Source organism: Cyanistes caeruleus, chromosome 33 (assembly GCF_971803275.1).
Source record: "Cyanistes caeruleus chromosome 33, bCyaCae1.hap1.1, whole genome shotgun sequence".
In the NCBI taxonomy this organism is placed as follows: Eukaryota; Metazoa; Chordata; class Aves; order Passeriformes; family Paridae; genus Cyanistes; species Cyanistes caeruleus.
Genome location: NC_141734.1, coordinates 1,475,410 through 1,497,764, shown reverse-complemented (window position 1 = coordinate 1,497,764; position 22,355 = coordinate 1,475,410). Strand labels below are relative to the sequence as shown.

General features: G+C 41.7%; 1 protein-coding gene across 3 annotated transcripts in view; it reads left to right on the top strand.

The window, feature by feature from the left end:
• The window catches only part of RXRB (retinoid X receptor beta), a 43,358-nt gene extending 28,456 nt beyond the window's left edge, over nt 1-14,902 (top strand). For all 3 annotated transcript variants that reach the window (XM_086870732.1, XM_086870734.1, XM_086870733.1), the window contains exons 7-9: nt 3,678-3,769; nt 11,032-11,137; nt 14,660-14,902. In XM_086870732.1, coding sequence (XP_086726858.1) covers nt 3,678-3,769; nt 11,032-11,137; nt 14,660-14,807 — 346 coding nt within the window. In that variant the 3' untranslated portion in view covers nt 14,808-14,902. The remainder of the gene's footprint in view (nt 1-3,677; nt 3,770-11,031; nt 11,138-14,659) is intronic.
• The last annotated feature ends 7,453 nt before the right edge of the window (nt 14,903-22,355 follow it).

The following is a 22,355-nucleotide window of genomic DNA, read 5'->3' as shown; positions in this document are numbered from 1 at the left end:
GTTGGGAATGGGGGGATTTTGGGGATTTTTTTTGATTTTTGGGGAATTTTTGGGGAATTCTTGGGAATTCTTGGGATTCCCAAAATTGGGGAATTTTCTGGATCCCAAAATTCCCAAAAATCCTCAAAAAATTCCAAAAAATCTCTCATAAATTGAATAAAAATATTGGGAATTGGGGGATTTTTGGGGGGATTTTTGGGGAATTTTTTGGGATTTTTTGGAATTTTGGGAATTTTTGGGAATTCATGGGATTCCTAAAATTTGGGGATTTTTTTGATCCCAAAATTCCCAAAAATCCCCCAAAAATTCCAAAAAATCTGCCATAAATTGAATAAAAACGTTGGGAATGGGGGGATTTTGGGGATTTTTTGGGGAATTTTTTGGGATTTTTGGGGATTTTTTTGGGGATTTTTTGGAATTTTTGGGGATTTTTGGGAATTCTTGAGATTCCCAAAATTTGGGAATTTTTTGGATCCCAAAATTCCCAAAAATCCTCAAAAATCTCCCAAAAATCTCTCATAAATTGAATAAAAACGTTGGGAATGGGGGGATTTTGTGGGGATTTTGGGGATTTTTTGGGAATTCTTGGGAATTCTTGGGAATTTTTGGGATTCCCAAAATTTGAGAATTTTTTGGATCCCAAAATTCCCAAAAATCCTCAAAAATCCGCAAAAAATCTCCCATAAATTGAATAAAAACGTTGGGAATGGGGGGATTTTTTGAGGATTTTTTTTGGAATTTTGGGGATTTTTGGGAATTCTTTAAATTCCCAAAATTGGGGAATTTTTTAGATCCCAAAATTCCCAAAAATCCCCCAAAAATTCCAAAAAATCTCCCATAAATTGAAAAAAAACGTTGGGAATGGGGGGATTTTGTGGGGATTTTTGGGGATTTTTTGGGATTTTTGGGAATTCTTGAAATTCCTGGAATTTGGGAATTTTTTTGATCCCAAAATTCCCAAAAATCCTCCAAAAATCCCCAAAAAATCTCCCATAAATTGAATAAAAATGTTGGGAATGGGGGAATTTTGGGGGAATTTTTTTTGGAATTTTTGGGATTTTTGGGAATTTTTGGGGGATTTTTGGGAATTCTTGGGATTCCCAAAATTTGGGAATTTTTTTGCATCCCAAAATTCCCAAAAATCTTCCAAAAATCCCCAAAAATCTCCCCTAAATTGGATAAAAACGTTGGGAATGGGGGGATTTTTTGGGGAATTTTTTGGGGGATTTTTGGGAATTTTTGGGGATTTTTGGGAATTCTTGGGATTCCCAAAATTTGGGAATTTTTTGAATCCCAAAATTCCCAAAAATCCCCCAAAAATTCCAAAAAATCTCCCATAAATTGGATAAAAACGTTGGGAATGGGGGGATTTTGGGGATTTTTTTTGATTTTTGGGGAATTTTTGGGGAATTCTTGGGAATTCTTGGGATTCCCAAAATTGGGGAATTTTTTGGATCCCAAAATTCCCAAAAATCCCTCAAAAATTCAAAAAAATCTCCCATAAATTGAATAAAAACGTTGGGAATGGGGGGATTTTGGGGATTTTTGGGGGGATTTTTGGGAGTTTTTGGGGATTTTTGGGAATTCTTGAGATTCCCAAAATTTGGGAATTTTTTGAATCCCAAAATTCCCCAAAAATCCTCAAAAATCTCCAAAAAATCTCCCATAAATTGGATAAAAATGATGGGAATTGGGGGATTTTTTTGGGGAATTTTTGGGAATTTTTGGGAATTTTTGTGATTCCCAAAATTTGGGAATTTTTTGAATCCCAAAATTCCCAAAAATCCTCCAAAATCCCCAAAAATCTCCCATAAATGGAATAAAAATGTTGGGAATGGAGGGAATTTTGGGGATTTTTTTTGGATTTTTGGGGAATTTTTGGGGATTTTTGGGAATTCTTGAAATTCCTGGAATTTGGGGATTTTTTTGATCCCAAAATTCCCAAAAATCCTCCAAAAATCCCCAAAAATCTCCCATAAATCGAATAAAAACGTTGGGAATGGGGGGATTTTGGGGATTTTTTTGGATTTTTGGGGAATTTTTGGGGAATTCTTGGGAATTCTTGGGATTCCCAGAATTTGGGAATTTTTTGAATCCCAAAATTCCCAAAAATCCTCCAAAAATCCCCAAAAATTCCCAAAAATCTCCCATAAATTGGATAAAAATATTGGGAATGGAGGGAATTTTGGGGATTTTTGGGGAATTTTTGGGGATTTTTGGGGATTTTTGGGAATTCTTTAAATTCCTGGAATTTGGGGATTTTTTTGATCCCAGAATTCCCAAAAATCCTCCAAAAATCTCCCATAAATTGAATAAAAACGTTGGGAATGGGGGGATTTTGGGGATTTTGGGGATTTTGGGGGGATTTTGGGGAATTTTTGGGATTCCCAAAATTTGGGAATTTTTTGGATCCCAAAATTCCCAAAAATCCTCCAAAAATCCCCAAAAATCTCCCATAAATCGAATAAAAACGTTGGGAATGGGGGGATTTTTGGGGGAATTTTTGGGGAATTTTGGGGATTTTTGGAATTCTTGGGATTCCCAAAATTTGGGGATTTTTTGGATCCCAAAATTCCCAAAAATCCTCAAAAATCTCCCAAAAATCTCTCATAAATTGAATAAAAACGTTGGGAATGGGGGGATTTTGGGGATTTTGGGGATTTTGGGGGGATTTTGGGGAATTTTTGGGATTCCCAAAATTTGGGAATTTTTTGGATCCCAAAATTCCCAAAAATCCTCCAAAAATCTCAAAAAAATCTCCCATAAATTGGATAAAAACGTTGGGAATGGGGAATTTTTGGGGAATTTTTGGGGAATTTTGGGAATTTTTGGGATTCCCAAAATTTGGGAATTTTTTGAATCCCAAAATTCCCCAAAAATCCTCCAAAATCTCCAAAAAATCTCCCATAAATTGAATAAAAACGTTGGGAATGGGGGGATTTTTGGGGAATTTTGGGGATTTTTGGGGATTTTTGGGAATTTTTGGGATTCCCAAAATTTGGGAATTTTTTGGATCCCAAAATTCCCAAAAATCCTCCAAAAATCCCCAAAAAATCTCCCATAAATTGAATAAAAACGTTGGGAATGGGGGAATTTTGGGGATTTTTTGGGGGGATTTTTTGGGAATTCTTGGGATTCCCAAAATTTGGGAATTTTTTGCATCCCAGAATTCCCAAAAATCCTCCAAAAATCCCCAAAAATTCCAAAAAATCTCCCATAAATTGGATAAAAACGTTGGGAATGGGGGGATTTTGGGGGAATTTTGGGGATTTTTGGGGATTTTTGGGAATTCTTGGGATTCCCAAAATTTGGGAATTTTTTGAATCCCAAAATTCCCAAAAATCCCCCCAAAATTCCAAAAAATCTCCCATAAATTGAATAAAAACGTTGGGAATGGGGGGATTTTTGGGTAATTTTTGGGGAATTTTTGGGAATTTTTGGGGATTTTTTGGGAATTCTTGGGATTCCCAAAATTTGGGAATTTTTTGGATCCCAAAATTCCCAAAAATCCTCCAAAAATTCCAAAAAATCTCCCATAAATTGAAAAAAAACGTTGGGAATGGGGGGATTTTTTGGGGATTTTTGGGGGGATTTTGGGAATTTTGGGAATCCTGGGAATTTTGGGGAATTCCGGGATTTTTGGGGATTTTTTGGGCTGGGAATTTTGGGATTCGCAGGGTCCTGACGGAGCTGGTGTCCAAGATGAGGGACATGAGGATGGACAAGACGGAGCTGGGCTGCCTCAGGGCCATCATCCTCTTCAATCCCGGTGGGAAAACGGGCGAAAACGGGGAAAAACGGGAAAAATGGGGAGAAACGGGGGAAAAACGGGGGAAAATGGGAAAAAATGGGAAAAAAAGGGGAAAAATGGGGAAAAAACGGGGAAAAATGGGAATTCTGGGATGGGAAAATGCGGAAAAAATGGGGAAAAACCGGGAAAAATGGGGAAAAAATGGGGAAAAACGGGGAAAAATGGGGAAAAAATGGGGAAAAAATGGGGAAAAAATGGGGAAAAATGGGGAAAAAACGGGAAAAATGGGGAAAAATGGGGAAAAATGGGGAAAAATGGGGAAAAAATGGGGAAAAAACGGGAAAAATGGGGAAAAATGGGGAAAAAATGGGGAAAAAATGGGGAAAAATGGGGAAAAAACGGGAAAAATGGGGAAAAATGGGGAAAAATGGGAATTCTGGGATGGGAAAATGGGAAATCATCTTCAATCCCGGTGGGAAAAACGGGGAAAAATGGGGAAAAACGGGAAAAATGGGGAAAATGGGAAAAATGGGAATTCTGGGAGGGGAAAAATGGGAAAATGGGAAATCCTCTTCAATCCCGGTGGGAAAAATGGGGGAAAACGGGAAAAAACGGGAAAAATTGGGGAGAAATGGGAATTCTGGGATGGGAAAATGGGGAAAAAATGGGGAAAAATGGGGGAAAATGGGAAAAAATGGGGAAAAATGGGGGAAAAACGGGGAAAAATGGGGAAAAAACGGGGGAAAATGGGAAAAAACGGGGAAAAAATGGGGAAAAGTTGGGAATTCTGGGATGGGAAAATGGGGAAAAAAACGGGAAAAATGGGGAAAAAATGGGGAGAAATGGAGAAAAAATGGGGGAAAATGGGGGGAAAATGGGGAAAAATGGGGAAAAATGGGAAAAATGGGGGAAAATGGGAAAAATGGGGAAAAATGGGGAAAAATGGGAAAAAATGGGGAAAAATGGGGGAAAAACGGGGAAAAATGGGGAAAAAATGGGGGAAAATGGGGGAAAACGGGAAAAAACGGGGAAAAAATGGGGGAAAATGGGGGGAAAATGGGGGGAAAAATGGGAAAAATGGGGAAAAATGGGAAAAAATGGGGAAAAATGGGGGAAAAACGGGGAAAAATGGGGAAAAAATGGGGGAAAATGGGGAAAATCAGGGAAAAAATGGGGGGAAAAGGGGGAAAAAAGGGGGAAAAAAGGGGGAAAAAAGGGGGAAAAATGGGGAAAATATGGGAAAAAAAGGGGAAAAATGGGAATTCTGGGATGGGAAAATGGGAAATCCTATTCAATCCCGGTGGGGAAACGGGGGAAAACGGGGAAAAACGGGGAGAAACGGGGAAAATGGGAGAAAAAACGGGGGAAAAACGGGGAAAAATGGGGGAAAACGGGGAAAAATGGGAATTCTGGGATGGAAAAATGGGGAAAATGGGGGAAAAATGGGGAAAAAATGGGAAAAATGGGGAAAAATGGAGGAAAAATGGGAATTCTGGGATAGAAAAATGGGGGAAAAAATGGGGGAAAAATGGGAAAAATGGGGAAAAATGGGGGAAAAATGGGAAAAATGGGGGAAAAATGGGAAAAATGGGAAATCCTCTTCAATCCCGGTGGGAAAACGGGGAAAAACGGGAAAAAAATGGGGAAAAACGGGAAAAACGGGGAAAAAATGGGGAAAAATGGGGAAAAATGGGGGAAAACGGGAAGAAAATGGGGAAAAAATGGGGAAAAATGGGGAAAATCGGGAAAATCAGGGGGGGAAATGGGAAAAAAATGGGGGAAAAAAGGGGGAAAATGGGGAAAAATGGGGAAAATCAGGGAAAAAATGGGGGAAAATGGGGAAAAATGGGAAAAACGGGGGAAAATGGGGAAAAATGGGGGAAAATGGGGAAAAATGGGGAAAAATGGAGGAAAAATGGGAATTCTGGGATGGAAAAATGGGAAAAACGGGGAAAAAACGGGGGAAAATGGGGGAAAAATGGGAAAAATGGGAATTCTGGGATGGGAAAATGGGGAAAAAATGGGAAATCCTCTTCAATCCCGGTGGGGAAAATGGGGAAAAATGGGGAAAATGGGGAAAAATGGGGAAAAAATGGGAAAAAACGGGAATTCTGGGATGGGAAAAATGGGAAAAAATGGGGAGAAAATGGAGGAAAAATGGGAATTCTGGGATGGAAAAATGGGGGAAAAAATGGGGGAAAAACGGGAAAAATGGGGAAAAATGGGGGAAAAATGGGAAAAATGGGGAAAAAATGGGGGGAAAATGGGAAAAAATGGGAAATTCTCTTCAATCCCGGTGGGAAAACGGGGGAAAAACGGGGAAAAATGGGAAAAATGGGGAAAAAACGGGGGGAAAATGGGAAAAAACGGGAGAAAATGGGGAAAAAATGGGGAAAAATGGGGGAAAAATGGGGAAAAATCAGGGAAAAAATGGGGAAAATGGGGAAAAAACGGGAAAAATGGGGAAAAATGGGGAAAAATGGGAATTCTGGGATGGGAAAATGGGAAATCATCTTCAATCCCGGTGGGAAAAACGGGGAAAAATGGGGAAAAATGGGGAAAAATGGGAGAAAATGGGGGAAAAATGGGATAATCCTCTTCAATCCCGGTGGGAAAACGGGGGAAAAGCGGGGAAAAACGGGAAAAATGGGGGAAAATGGGGAAAAATGGGAGAAAATGGGGAAAAATGGGGGAAAAATGGGGAAAAATGGGGAAAAATGGGGAAAAACGGGGAAAAAATGGGAAAAATGGGGGAAAATGGGAATTCTGGGATGGAAAAATGGGAAATCCTCTTCAATCCCAGTGGGAAAACGGGGGAAAAACGGGGAAAAATGGGGAGAAAATGGGGAAAAATGGGGAAAAAATGGGAAAAAACGGGGGAAAATGGGGAAAAATGGGGAAAAAATGGGGGAAAATGGGAATTCTGGGATGGAAAAATGGGAAATCCTCTTCAATCCCAGTGGGGAAACGGGGGAAAAACGGGAAAAACGGGGGAAAATGGGGAAAAATGGGGGAAAAAAGGGGGAAAATGGGGAAAATCAGGGAAAAATGGGGGAAAATGGGGGAAAAATGGGGGAAATTGGGGAAAAATGGGGAAAATGGGGAAAAAATGGGGAAAAATGGGAAATCCTCTTCAATCCCGGTGGGGAAACGGGGGAAAAATGGGGAAAAATGGGGAAAAAATGGGGAAAAAATGGGAAAAATGGGGGAAAATGGGGGAAAAATCAGGGAAAAAATCAGGGAAAAATGGGGAAAAAATGGGGGGAAAATGGGAAAAATGGGAAATCCTCTTCAATCCCAGTGGGAATTCCCGGGAAAACGGGAAAAACAGGAAAAATGGGAATTCTGGGATGGGAAAATGGTAAAATCAGGAGGGGAAATGGGGAAAATGGGGAAAAAATGGGGAAAAAATGGGGAAAAAATGGGGAAAAAATGTGGGGAAAAACGGGAATTCTGGGATGGAAAAATGGGAAAAAAACCCAGGAAAAATGTGGGGAAAATGGGGGGAAACGGGAAAAAATGGGGAAAGAATGGGAAAATCGGGGGGAAAAATGGGGGAAAATGGGGAAAAATGGAAAAATTGGGAAAAATGGGGAAAAAATGGGGAAAAATGGGGAAATCAGGAGGGAAAAATGGGGGGAAAATGGGAAAAAATGGGAAAATTGGGGGGGAAAGGAATGGGGAAAACGGGAAAAAATGGGAAAAAATGGGAAAAAATGGAGAAAAATGGGGAGAAATGGAGAAAAATGGGGAAAAAACGGGGGGAAAGAGGAGGAAAAATGGGGGAAAATGGGAAAAAATGGGGGAAAAATGGGGAAAAAAAGAGGGAAAAATGGGGAAAAAATTGGGAAGAAAATGGGAAAAATGGGGGGAAATGGAAAAAATGGGGAAAAAATGAGAAAAACAGGAAAAAATGGGGAAAAACGGGAAATTTTGGGTTGAATTCCCGGGATTTTGGGATTTTCCAGAGTCTGAGATGCTCCAAAACCCCTCAAAAATGGAATTTTGGGGGAATTTTTGGGGAATTTGGGTGGAATTTTCGCATTTTGGTGGGAATTTTTGGGGATTTTTTTTGGATTTTGGAATTTTGGGATAATTTTGGGCTGAATTCCCGGGATTTTGGGATTTTCCAACCACCAAAGGTCTCCAAAACCCCTGAAAAATGGAATTTTTGGGTGAATTTGGGTGGAATTTTCGCATTTTGGTGGGAATTTTTGGGATTTTTTTTGGATTTTGAAATTTTGGGATAATTTTGGGCTGAATTCCCGGGATTTTGGGATTTTGCAGACGCCAAGGGGCTCCAAAACCCCTGAAAAATGGAATTTTTGGGGTTATTTTGTGTGGAATTTTCGCATTTTGGTGGGAATTTTTTGGGGTTTTTTGGGATTTTTTTGGGATTTTGGAATTTTGGGATAATTTTGGGCTGAATTCCCGGGATTTTGGGATTTTCCAGAGTCTGAGATGCTCCAAAACCCCTCAAAAATGGAATTTTGGGGAATTTTTGGGGAATTTGGGTGGAATTTTCGCGTTTTGGTGGGAATTTTTCGGGGTTTTTTTGAGATTTTTTTTGGATTTTGGAATTTTGGGATAATTTTGGGCTGAATTCCCGGGGTTTTGGGATTTCCCAGACTCTGAGACGCTCCAAAATCCCTCAAAAATGGAATTTTTGGGGAATTTTTGGGGAATTTGGGTGGAATTTTTGCATTTTGGTGGGAATTTTTTTGGGATTTTTTTGGGATTTTGGAATTTTGGGATAATTTTGGGCTGAATTCCCGGGATTTTGGGATTTTCCAACCACCAAGGGTCTCCAAAACCCCTGAAAAATGGAATTTTTGGGGGAATTTGGGTGGAATTTTCACGTTTTGGTGGGAATTTTTCGGGGTTTTTTGGGATTTTTTTTGGATTTTGGAATTTTGGGATAATTTTGGGCTGAATTCCCGGGATTTTGGGATTTCCCAGAGTCCAAGGGGCTCCAAAACCCCTGAAAAATGGAATTTTTGGGGTTATTTTGTGTGGAATTTTCGCATTTTGGTGGGAATTTTTCGGGGTTTTTTGGGATTTTTTTGGGATTTTGGAATTTTGGGATAATTTTGGGCTGAATTCCTGGGATTTTGGGATTTTCCAACCACCAAGGGGCTCCAAAACCCCTGAAAAATGGAATTTTGGGGGGAATTTTTGGGGAATTTGGGTGGAATTTTCGCGTTTTGGTGGGAATTTTTCGGGGTTTTTTGGGATTTTTTTGGGGATTTTGGAATTTTGGGATAATTTTGGGCTGAATTCCCGGGATTTTGGGATTTTGCAGACTCCAAGGGGCTCCAAAACCCCTGAAAAATGGAATTTTTGGGGTTATTTTGTGTGGAATTTTGGCATTTTGGTGGGAATTTTTCGGGGTTTTTTTTGGGATTTTGGAATTTTGGGATAATTTTGGGCTGAATTCCCGGGATTTTGGGATTTTGCAGACTCCAAGGGGCTCCAAAACCCCTGAAAAATGGAATTTTTGGGGGAATTTGGGTGGAATTTTCACGTTTTGGTGGGAATTTTTCGGGGTTTTTTGGGATTTTTTTTGAATTTTGAAATTCCCGGATAATTTTGGGCTGAATTCCCGGGATTTTGGGATTTTGCAGACGCCAAGGGGCTCCAAAATCCCTCAAAAATGGAATTTTTGGGTGAATTTGGGTGGAATTTTCGCATTTTTGTCGGAATTTTTGGGGATTTTTTTTGGATTTTGGAATTTTGGGATAATTTTGGGTTGAATTCCCGGGATTTTGGGATTTTGCAGACGCCAAGGGGCTCCAAAACCCCAGAAAAATGGAATTTTTGGGGAATTTGGGTGGAATTTTCACATTTTGGTGGGAATTTTTTGGGATTTTTTTTGGGATTTTGGAATTTTGGGATAATTTTGGGCTGAATTCCCGGGATTTGGGGATTTTGCAGACTCCAAGGGGCTCCAAAACCCCTGAAAAATGGAATTTTTGGGGGAATTTGGGTGGAATTTTCGCATTTTGGTGGGAATTTTTCGGGGTTTTTTGGGATTTTTTTTTGGATTTTGGAATTCCGGGATAATTTTGGGCTGAATTCCCGGGATTTTGGGATTTTGCAGACGCCAAGGGGCTCCAAAACCCCTGAGAAATGGAATTTTTGGGGGAATTTTTGGGGAATTTGGGTGGAATTTTCACATTTTGGTGGGAATTTTTTGGGATTTTTTTTGGGATTTTGGAATTTTGGGATAATTTTGGGTTGAATTCCCGGGATTTGGGGATTTTCCAGAATCTGAGACGCTCCAAAACCCCTCAAAAATTGAATTTTTGGGTGAATTTTTGGGGGAATTTGGGTGGAATTTTCACGTTTTGGTGGGAATTTTTTGGGATTTTTTTGGGGATTTTGGAATTTTGGGATAATTTTGGGCTGAATTCCCGGGATTTTGGGATTTTCCAGACTCTGAGACGCTCCAAAACCCCTCAAAAATGGAATTTTTGGGTGAATTTTTGGGGAATTTGGGTGGAATTTTCTCATTTTGGTGGGAATTTTTTGGAATTTTTTTGGGGATTTTGGAATTTTGGGATAATTTTGGGTTGAATTCCCGGGATTTTGGGATTTTCCAGACTCTGAGACGCTCCAAAACCCCTGAAAAATGGAATTTTTGGGGGAATTTTTGGGGTAATTTGGGTGGAATTTTCACATTTTGGTGGGAATTTTTCGGGGTTTTTTTGAGATTTTTTTTGGGGATTTTGGAATTTTGGGATAATTTTGGGCTGAATTCCCGGGATTTGGGGATTTTCCAGAGTCTGAGACGCTCCAAAACCCCTGAGAAATGGAATTTTTGGGGGAATTTTTGGTGAATTTGGGTGGAATTTTCACATTTTGGTGGGAATTTTTTGGGATTTTTTTTTGGATTTTGGAATTTTGGGATAATTTTGGGCTGAATTCCCGGGATTTTGGGATTTTCCAGACTCTGAGATGCTCCAAAACCCCTGAAAAATGGAATTTTTGGGGGAATTTTTGGTGAATTTGGGTGGAATTTTCGCATTTTGGTCGGAATTTTTTGGGATTTTTTTTGGATTTTGAAATTCCCGGATAATTTTGGGTTGAATTCCCGGGATTTTGGGATTTTGCAGACGAAAAGGGGCTCCAAAACCCCTGAAAAATGGAATTTTTGGGTGAATTTGGGTGGAATTTTCGCATTTTGGTGGGAATTTTTTGGGGTTTTTTGGGATTTTTTTGGGATTTTGGAATTTTGGGATAATTTTGGGCTGAATTCCCGGGATTTTGGGGTTTTGCAGACGCCAAGGGGCTGTCGAACGCGGCCGAGGTGGAGCTGCTGCGGGAGAAGGTTTACGCCTCGCTCGAGTCCTACTGCAAACAGAAATACCCCGAGCAGCAGGGCAGGTCCGCAATTCCCGGGAAAAACGGCCGCAATTCCCGGGAAAAAACGGCGGGAATTCCGGGGAAAAACGGCGGGAATTCCAGGGAAAAAACGGCGGGAATTCCCGGGAAAAAACGGCCGGAATTCCGGGGAAAAACGGCCACAATTCCCGGGAAAAAACGGCGGGAATTCCCGGGAAAAACGGCGGGAATTCCAGGGAAAAACGTCCGGAATTCCCGGGAAAAAACGGCGGGAATTCCGGGGAAAAACGGCCACAATTCCCGGGAAAAAACGGCGGGAATTCCCGGGAAAAACGGCCGCAATTCCCGGGAAAAAACGGCGGGAATTCCGGGGAAAAACAGGGGGAATTCTGGGAAAAACAGGGGGAATTCTGGGGGGAAAAAAATGGGAATTCCGGGGGGGGAAACGGCGGGAATTCCTGGGAAAAAACGGCGGGAATTCCGGGGAAAAACGGCCGCAATTCCCGGGAAAAAACGGCAGGAATTCCAGGGAAAAACGGTGGGAATTCTGGGAAAAACAGGGGGAATTCTGGGAAAAACAGGGGGAATTTTGGGGGGAAAAAAATGGGAATTCCAGGGGGGGGAAATGGTGGGAATTCTGGGAAAAACGGTGGCAATTCTCGGGAAAAATGGCCGCAATTCCCGGAAAAAACGGCCAGAATTCCCGGGAAAAAATGGTGGGAATTCCCGGGAAAAAACGGCGGGAATTCCCGGGAAAAACGGCAGGAATTCCCGGGAAAAAACGGCGGGAATTCCGGGGAAAAACGGCCAGAATTCCCGGGAAAAACGGCCATAATTCCCGGGAAAAACGGTGGGAATTCCCGGGAAAAAACGGCGGGAATTCCAGGGAAAAACGGCGGGAATTCCCGGGACAAAACAGCCGCAATTCCCGGGAAAAAACGGTGGGAATTCTGGGGAAAAACGGCGGGAATTCCCGGGAAAAAACGGCGGGAATTCCGGGGAAAAACGGCGGGAAATCCCGGGAAAAAACGGTGGGAATTCTGGGGAAAAACTGCCGCAATTCCCGGGAAAAAACGACGGGAATTCCCGGGAAAAACGGCAGGAATTCTGGGGAAAAATGGCCGGAATTCCCGGGAAAAACGGCAGGAATTCCGGGGAAAAACGGCGGGAATTCCGGGGAAAAACGGCGGGAATTCTGGGAAAAACGGGGAATTCTGGGGGGAAAAAAATGGGAATTCCGGGGGGGGAAACGGTGGGAATTCTGGGAAAAACGGCGGGAATTCTAGGGAAAAATGGCCGCAATTCCCGGGAAAAAGGGCAGGAATTCCCGGGAAAAATGGCGGGAATTCCCAGGAAAAAACGGCGGGAATTCCCGGGAAAAACCTGGGAATTTGGGGGGGAAAAAATGGGAATTCCAGGGGGGGAAACGGTGGGAATTCCGGGAAAAAACGGTGGGAATTCCCGGGAAAAAACGGCGGGAAATCCCGGGAAAAAACAGCGGGAATTCCCGGGAAAAACGGCAGGAATTTTGGGGGGGAAAAAATGGAAATTCTGGGGGGAAAAAGAGCAGGAATTTGGGGGGAAAAAAAAAGAGTGGGAATTTCCATAAAAACGGCGGGAATTCTGGGAAAAATGGCGGGAATTCCAGGAAAAACGGCGGGAATTCTGGGAAAAATGGCGGGAATTCTGGAAAAAATGAAGGGAATTCTGGGAAAAATGGCGGGAATTCTGGGAAAAATGAAGGGAATTCTGGGAAAAACGGCGGGAATTCTGGGAAAAATAAAGGGAATTCTGGGAAAAACGGCGGGAATTCTGGGAAAAATGGCGGCAATTCTGGGGAAAATGGGAATTCTGGGAAAAATGGGAATTCTGGGAAAACCGGGGAATTCTAGAATAAAAATGGGGAAAAAATAGAAAAAAAAAGGGAAAAAAATAGGGAAAAAAAGGGAGAAAATGGGAAAAAAATGAGGGAAAAATGGGGATAAAATGGGGAAAAATGGGAAAAAAGTGGGAAAAAATGGGAAAAAATCGGGAAAAAATGGGAAATAAATGGGAAAAGGAGCAAAAAATTAGGAAAAAAATGTGAAAAAAATGGGAAAAAATCGGGAAAAAATGAGGAAAAGAATGGGAAAAATTGGGGAAAAAAATAGGAAAAAATCAGAAAAAAGTGGGAAAAAATGGGGAAAAAATAGGAAAAAAGTGGTGGAATGGAAAGGGGGAAAAATGGGAATAAAAATGGGAATTAAAAGGGAAAAAAGAAGGGAAAAAAAGGACAAAAAATGGGGAAAAAAGAGGGAAAGAAAAGGAAAAAAAAGGGAAAAAAATGGGGAGAAAAATGGGGGAAAAAATGGAAAAAAATAGGGAAAAATGGGAAAAAAATAGGGAAAAAAAGGGAAAAAATAGGGAAAAATGGGGAAAAATTGGGAAAAAATGGGGAAAAAATAGGGAAAAAATGGGGAAAAAATAGGGAAAAAATGGGGAAAAAATGAGGAGTAAATGGGGAGAAAATGGGGAAAAAATGAGGAGGAAAAAATGAGGAAAAAATGGAAAAAAATGGGAAAAAGTGGGAAAAAAGTAGGGAAAAAGTGGGAAAAAAATGGGGAAAAAAGGGAAAAAATAGAAAAAAATGGGAAAAAATAGGGAAAAAATGGGGAAAAATAGAAAAAATGGGGAAAAAATGAGGAATAAATGAGGAAAAAATGGGGAAAAAATGAGGGAAAAATTGAGGAAAAAATGAGGAAAAATGGGAAAAAATGGGAAAAAAAATGGGAAAAAATCTGGGAAAAAACAGGAAAAAAGTGGAAAAGTGATAAAAAACCCCGGAAAATGCAGAATTCCCAAGAAATTCCATGTTTTTCCCGCAGGTTTGCCAAGCTGCTGCTGCGGCTGAGGCTCCATTGGCCTGAGGGGGGAATGGAAAGGGGGAAAAATGGGAATAAAAATGGGAATTAAAAGGGAAAAAAGAAGGGAAAAAAAGGACAAAAAATGGGGAAAAAAGGGGGAAAGAAAGAGAAAAAAATGGGAAAAAATGGGGGAAAAAATAGGAAAAAATGGGAAAAAAATAGGGAAAAAAAGGGAAAAAATAGGGAAAAATGGGGAAAAATGAGGAAAAAAATGGGGAAAAAATGGGAAAAAATGGGAAAAATGGGGAAAAAATAGGGAAAAAATGGGGAAAAAATGAGGAGTAAATGGGGAGAAAATGGGGAAAAAATGAGGAAAAAATGGAAAAAATGGGGAAAAGTGGGAAAAAAGTGGGAAAAAAGTGGGGAAAAAGTGGGAAAAAAATGGGGAAAAAAGGGAAAAAATAGAAAAAAATGGGAAAAAAATAGGGAAAAAATGGGGAAAAATAGAAAAAATGGGGAAAAAATGAGGAATAAATGAGGAAAAAATGGGGAAAAAATGAGAGAAAAATTGAGGAAAAAATGAGGAAAAATGGGGAAAAAAATGGGAAAAAATGGGAAAAAATAGGGAAAAAATCTGGGAAAAAACAGGAAAAAAGTGGAAAAGTGATAAAAAACCCCGGAAAATGCAGAATTCCCAAGAAATTCCATGTTTTTCCCGCAGGTTCGCCAAGCTGCTGCTGCGGCTGCCGGCGCTGCGCTCCATCGGCCTCAAGTGCCTGGAGCATCTTTTCTTCTTCAAACTCATCGGGGACACCCCCATCGACACCTTCCTCATGGAGATGCTCGAGGCTCCCCACCAGCTCTCCTGAATTCCCAAATTCCCCCACCCTTTCCCGCTTTTTTTTTTTAGGAATTTTTTTCCCCCTTTCCCTTCCCCGAAAAAATCCCGATTTTTTTCGCTTTTTTTTTGGCGTTTTTGGCTCCGTTTTTCCTTCCCTTCGTTGCTCCCTATGGGTGCTCAAGGGGGGGAAATTTGGGAAAATCTCCTCAAAAATAACCTGGAATGAATTCCCAACTTTTCCCTCATTTTTCCCAATTTTTCCCAATTTTTCCCATTTTTTTCCCCATTTTTTCCCCATTTTTTTGGCGTTTTTGGCTCCGTTTTTCCTTCCCTTCGTTGCTCCCTATGGGTGCTCAAGGGGGTGAAATTTGGGAAAATCTCCTCAAAAATAACCTGGAATGAATTCCCAACTTTTCCCTGATTTTTCCCAATTTTTCCCCAATTTTTCCCGATTTTTCCCAATTTTTCCCGATTTTTTTCCCTTTTTTTTTGGCGTTTTTGGCTCCGTTTTTCCTTCTCCTCGTTGCTCCCTATGGGTGCTCAAGGGGGTGAAATTTGGGAAAATCCCCTCAAAAATAACCAGGAATGAATTCCCAACTTTTCCCCAATTTTTCCCAATTTTTCCCCAATTTTTCCCGATTTTTCCCCAATTTTTCCCAATTTTTTCGCTTTTTTTTTGGCGTTTTTGGCTCCGTTTTTTCTTCCCCTCGTTGCTCCCTATGGGTGCTCAAGGGGGTGAAATTTGGGAAAATCCCCTCAAAAATAACCTGGAATGAATTCCCAACTTTTCCCTGATTTTTCCCAATTTTTCCCCATTTTTTCCCAATTTTTCCCATTTTTTTCCCAATTTTTTTCGCTTTTTTTTTGGCGTTTTTGGCTCCGTTTTTCCTTCCCCTCGTTGCTCCCTATGGGTGCTCAAGGGGGTGAAATTTGGGAAAATCTCCCCAAAAATAACCTGGAATGAATTCCCAACTTTTCCCTGATTTTTCCCATTTTTTCCCCAATTTTTCCCGATTTTTCCCATTTTTTCCCCAATTTTTCCCGATTTTTTTCGCTTTTTTTTGGCGTTTTTGGCTCCGTTTTTCCTTCCCCTCGTTGCTCCCTATGGGTGCTCAAGGGGGTGAAATTTGGGAAAATCTCCTCAAAAATAACCTGGAATGAATTCCCAACTTTTCCCCGATTTTTCCCAATTTTTCCCCATTTTTTCCCAATTTTTCCCATTTTTTTCCCAATTTTGTTCCCCAATTTTTTTGGCGTTTTTGGCTCCGTTTTTCCTTCCCCTTCGTTGCTCCCTATGGGTGCTCAAGGGGGTGAAATTTGGGAAAATCTCCTCAAAATAACCTGGAATGAATTCCTAACTTTTCCCTGATTTTTCCCATTTTTTCCCCATTTTTCCCGATTTTTCCCATTTTTTTCCCCATTTTTTGCGCTTTTTTTTTGGCGTTTTTGGCTCCGTTTTTCCTTCCCCTCGTTGCTCCCTATGGGTGCTCAAGGGGGGGAAATTTGGGAAAATCCCCTCAAAAATAACCTGGAATGAATTCCCAACTTTTCCCTCATTTTTCCCAATTTTTCCCAATTTTTCCCATTTTTTTCCCCATTTTTTGCGCTTTTTTTTTGGCGTTTTTGGCTCCGTTTTTCCTTCCCCTCGTTGCTCCCTATGGGTGCTCAAGGGGGGGAAATTTGGGAAAATCCCCTCAAAATAACCTGGAATGAATTCCCAACTTTTCCCCAATTTTTCCCAATTTTTCCCAATTTTTCCCATTTTTTTCCCCATTTTTTGCGCTTTTTTTTTGGCGTTTTTGGCTCCGTTTTTCCTTCCCTTTCGTTGCTCCCTATGGGTGCTCAAGGGGGTGAAATTTGGGAAAATCTCCTCAAAAATAACCTGGAATGAATTCCCAACTTTTCCCCGATTTTTCCCGTTTTTTCCCCATTTTTCCCATTTTTTCCCAATTTTTTTCCCCATTTTTTTTGCATTTTTAGCTCTGTTTTTCCTTCCCTTCGTTGCTCCCTATGGGTGCTCAAGGGGGGGAAATTTGGGAAAATCTCCTCAAAAATAACCTGGAATGAATTCCCAACTTTTCCCCAATTTTTCCCATTTTTTTCCCAATTTTTCCCAATTTTTCCCCGGTTTTTCCCAATTTTTTCCCAATTTTTTCCCATTTTTTCCCCAATTTTTTCCCCATTTTTTCCCCATTTTTTCCCAATTTTCCCCCAATTTTTCCCGAATTTTTTCCCAATTTTTTCCTCATTTTTCCAGATTTTTTTTCCCAATTTCCCCCCATTTTTCCCAATTTTTTTATCATTTTTCCCCATTTTTTCCCTATTTTTTTTCCCAATTTTTCCCCATTTTTTCCCTATTTTTTCCCCAATTTCTCCCCAAATTTTTCCCAATTTTTCCCTTTTTTTCCCCATTTTTCCCCATTTTTTTTTCCAATTCTCCTCCAAATTTTTCCCAATTTTTCCCAAGTTTTTACTCATTTTCCCAGTTTTTTCCCCAATTTTCCTCCATATTTTCCCAATTTTTCCTGAATTTTTTTCCCATTTCGTCCCCAGTTTTTCCCAATTTTTTTCCCCAATTTTCCTCATTTTTTCCCATTTTTTCCCCAATTTTCTCAGAGTTTTTTCTCCATTTTTTCCCAATTTTTTCCCAATTTTTTCCCCATTTTTTCCCAGTTTTTTCCCAGATTTTCCCAATTTTTTCCCATTTTTTCCCAAATTTTTCCCAATTTTTTTTCTCAGTTTTTCCCAATTTTTTCAGATTTTTTTCCCTTTTTTTTTTGCGGGATTTTCCCCCAATTTTTCCCCCAATTTTTCCCCAATTTTTCCCCAATTTTCCCCAATTTTTTCCTCAATATTTCCCAATTTTTTCAGATTTTTTTCCCATTTTTTTGCCAGATTTTCCCAATTTTTTTTCCATTTTTTCCCCAATTTTTCCCCAAATTTTCCCAAATTTTTCCCCTTTTTTTTTGCAGGATTTTCCCAAATTTTTTCCCAATTTTCCCCTTTTTCCCCCCAATTTTTTTCCCCCATTTTTTTCCCAATTTTTTCCCAATTTTCCCATTTTTTTCCCCATTTTCCCTCCCCATTTTTGCTCCCTGTGGGTGCTCAGGGTGGGAAATTTGGGAAAACCCCTCCCCCCCTCCCCAATTTTTGGGAAAACTTCCCAAATTCCCCCCAAAATTCACAAATTCCCCCCAAAATCCCCAAATTTCCACCGAAAATTTGCAGATTTCCCCCAAAATCCCGAATTTTTCCCCCAAAATTCCCAAATTTCCCCCAAAATTCCCAAATTTCCCCCAAAAATTCCCAAATTCCCCCCAAAATTCCCAAATTTCCACCCAAAATTCCCAAATTCCCCCCAAAATTCCCAAATTTCCCCCCAAAATTTGCAAATTTCCCCCAAAATCCCCAAATTTCCACCCAAAATTTGCAGATTTCCCCCCAAATCCCAAATTTTTCCCCCAAAATTCCCCCCAAAATTCCCAAATTCCCCCCAAAATTCCCAAATTTCCCCCCAAAATTTGCAAATTTCCCCCAAAATTCCCAAATTTCCCCTAAAATCCTCAATTTTTCCCCCAAAATTCCCAATTTTTCCCCCAAAATTCTCCCAAAATTCCCAATTTTTCCCCCCAAAATTCCCAAATTTCCCCCCAGAATTCGCAAATTTCCACCCAAAATTCCCAAATTTCCCCCAAAATTCCCAAATTTCCCCTAAAATTCCCAATTTTTCCCCCAAAATTCCCCCCAAAATTCCCAAAATTCCCCCAAAATTCCCAAATTTCCCCCCAAAATTCCCAAATTTCCCCCCAAAATTCCCAAATTTCCCCCCAGAATTCCCAAATTTCCGCCCCTCCCCCCCCTCCGAGCACTTTGACCCCTCCCAATCCCAAATTTTTTTTGGAAGGGGGGGAGGGGAATCCCAAAATTCCTCTGGAAAACAAAAAAAAGGGGGGGGGTGGGGGGAGGGGTCGGGTTTTTATTGGATCCTCCCCCTCCCCCATCCCGAAATTCCCAAAATTCCCCAAATTCCCAAAATTCCCTTTTTTTTTTCCCCCCAAAAAACCCCAAAACTTTGGATTTTCGGTGATTAAAATTTGCTGCTTCTCCGTCGCCGCTGATTCCTGGGAATTCTGGGGGGGAAATTTGGGAATTCTGGGGGGAATTTGGGAATTTTGGGGGGAATTTGGGAATTTTGGGGGGAATTTGGGGAATTTTGGGGGAAAAATTGGGATTTTGGGGGGAATTTTTGGGAATTTGGGGGGGAAATTCGGGGATTTTGGGGGGGAATTCGGGGATTTTGGGGGGGAATTCGGGAATTTTGGGGGGAATTTGGGGACTTTGGGGGGAGATTCGGGGATTTTGGGGGGAATTTGGGAATTTTGGGGGAATTTAGGGATTCTGGGGGGGAAATTTGGGAATTCTGGGGGGGAATTTGGGAATTTTGGGGGAAATTGGGGAATTTTGGGAAAAAATTTGAGAATTTTAGGGGGAATTTTGGGGGAATTTAGGAATTCTGGGGGAATTTTGGGAATTCTGGGGGGAATTTGGGAATTTTGGGGGGAAGTTTGGGATTTGGGGAGATTTTCCCTGGATTTTGGGGGGAACTTCTGGGTTTTGGGGGGGGGAATTTTGGGATTTAGGGGGAATTTGGCGATTTAGGGTCAGAATTTTGGGATTTGGGGGGGTTTTCCCAGGATTTTTGGGGGGAATTTTAGGGATTTGGGGGGGAATTTTGGGATTTGGGGGGGTTTTCCCAGGATTTTGGGGGGGAATTTTAGGGATTTGGGGGGGAATTTTGGGATTTGGGGGGGATTTGGGGCGATTTTCCCGGGATTTTGGGGAAATTTTTGGGATTTGGGGGGATTTTGGGGGAATTTTTGGGATTTTGGGGGAATTTGGGGATTTGGGGGGGATTTGGGGGGGGAATTTTGGGATTTGGGGGGGATTTGGGGGGATTTTGGGGGATTTTTTGGTATTTGGGGGGGAATTTTGGAATTTGGGGGGGATTTGGGGCGATTTTCCCGGGATTTTGGGGGAATTTTGGGATTTGGGGGGGGAATTTTGGGATTTGGGGGGGATTTGGGGCGATTTTCCCGGAATTTTGGGGGAATTTTGGGATTTGGGGGGGATTTGGGGCGATTTTCCCGGGATTTTGGGGAAATTTTTGGGATTTGGGGGGATTTTGGGGGAATTTTTGGGATTTTGGGGGAATTTGGGGATTTGGGGGGGATTTGGGGGGGGAATTTTGGGATTTGGGGGGGATTTGGGGGGATTTTGGGGGATTTTTTGGTATTTGGGGGGGAATTTTGGAATTTGGGGGGGATTTGGGGCGATTTTCCCGGGATTTTGGGGGAATTTTGGGATTTGGGGGGATTTTGGGATTTGGGGGGGATTTGGGGGGGATTTTGGGATTTGGGGGGGATTTGGGGGCGATTTTCCCGGGATTTTGGGAAAATTTTAGGGATTTGGGGGTGGAATTTTGGGATTTTGGGGAGAATTTGGGGATTTGGGGGGGATTTGGGGCGATTTTCCCGGGATTTTGGGGGAATTTTGGGATTTGGGGGGGGAATTTTGTGATTTGGGGGGGATTTGGGGGGGAATTTTGGGGTTTGGGGGGGGATTTGGGGCGATTTTCCCGGGATTTTGGGGGAATTTTTGGTATTTGGGGGGGATTTTGGGATTTGGGGGGGATTTGGGACGATTTTCCCGGGATTTTGGGGGAATTTTAGGATTTGGGGGGATTTTGGGGGATTTTTTGGTATTTGGGGGGGATTTTGGGGTTTGGGGGGGATTTGGGGGCGATTTTCCCGGGATTTTGGGGAAATTTTTGGGATTTGGGGGGGGAATTTTGGGATTTGGGGGGGAATTTTGGAATTTGGGGGGGATTTGGGGGCGATTTTCCCGGGATTTTGGGGGAATTTTTGGGATTCGGGGGGATTTTGGGGGGGATTTCCCGGAATTTTTTGGGGAATTTTGGGGATTTGGGCTCAGAATTTCAGGATTTTGGTGGGGGGCGATTTTCCCGGGATATTTTTAGGGAAGAATTTTGGAATCCCCAAAATCCTCAAAACCCCCCTAAAAATAAAAATCCCCCAAAATCCCGATTTTTTTGGGGTTTTTTTTTGGGATTTGGGTTTTTTTTTTGGGGGGGGTGGGGGAGGGGAATTTTTTTTTCCAGGAAAAGCCGCGGTCGGGATTTGGGGGCGGGGCCGTTCCCAAATTTGGGATTCCCAAAATTCCGGGAGCACAGAGGGAGCTCTGTGAGGGGAGGAGGGAGCGGCCGGGCCGGGAATTTGGGAATGAGCCAGGAAAAATCGGGAATGGGGGAGGGGGAGGGGAACGGGGGGGGGGGAGGAATGGGGGAAAAAACGGGAAAAATGGGGAAAAAAAAGGGGGAAAAATTGGGGGAAAAACCGGGAAAAATGGGGAAAAAAAGGGGGAAAAATTGGGGGAAAATGGGGAAAAATGGGGGGAAAAATGGGAAAAATGGGAAAAAAAAGGGGGAAAAATGGGGAAAAAAAGGGGGAAAAAATTGGGGAAAAACCGGGAAAAATGGGGAAGAAAAGGGGGAAATTGGGGAAAAAATTGGGGAAAATTGGGGAAAAAATGGGGGAAAAATGAGGGAAAAATGGGGGAAAATGGGGGAAAAAATGGGGGAAATTCGGGAAAAATTTGGGGAAAAATGAGGAGGGAAAAATGGGGGAAAATGGGGGGAAAAACCGGGAAAAAAAAGGGGAAAAATTGGGGGGAAATGGAGGAAAAATTGGGGGGAAAACGGGAAAAATGGGGAAAAAAAGGGGGGAAAATTGGGGGGAAATAAGGGGAAAAATGGGGAAAAACCGGGAAAAATTGGGAAAAAAGGGGGAAAAATTGGGGGAAAAAACGGGGAAAATGGGGAAAAAAAGGGAGGGAAATTGGGGGGGAAATGGGGGAAAAATTGGGGGAAAAACCGGGAAAAATGGGAAAAAAAGGGGGAAAAAATTGGGGAGAAATGGGGGAAAAATGAGAGAAAAATGGGGAAAATGGGGGAAAAAAAGAGGAAAAACAGGGGAAAATTGGGGAAAAAAAGGGAAAAATTAGGGAAAAATGAGGGAAAAATGGGGGAAAACCGGGAAAAATGGGGAAAAAAAGGGGGAAAAAAATTGGGGGGAAATGGGGAAAAATGAGAGAAAAATGGGGGAAAATTGGGGAAAAAATTGGGGAAAAATGGGGGGAAAATGGGGAAAAAAAGGGGGAAAATTGGGGGGAAATGGGGGAAAAATTGGGGGGAAATGGGGAAAAACGGGGAAAAATTGGGGAAAAAAAGGGGAAAATTGGGGAAAAATGGGGGAAAAATTGGAGAAAAATGGGGGGAAAAACGGGGAAAAATTGGGGAAAAAAAGGGAAAAATTGGGGAAAAATTAGTGAAAAATGGGGGGAAAATGGGGAAAAAAGGGGAAAAATGGGGAAAAAAAGGGGGAAGTTCGGGAAAAAATTGGGGGAAAATGAGGAGGGAAAAATGGGGGAAAATGGGGGGAAAACTGGAAAAAATGGGAAAAAAAAGGGGAAAAAATTGGGGGGAAATGGGGAGGAAAAT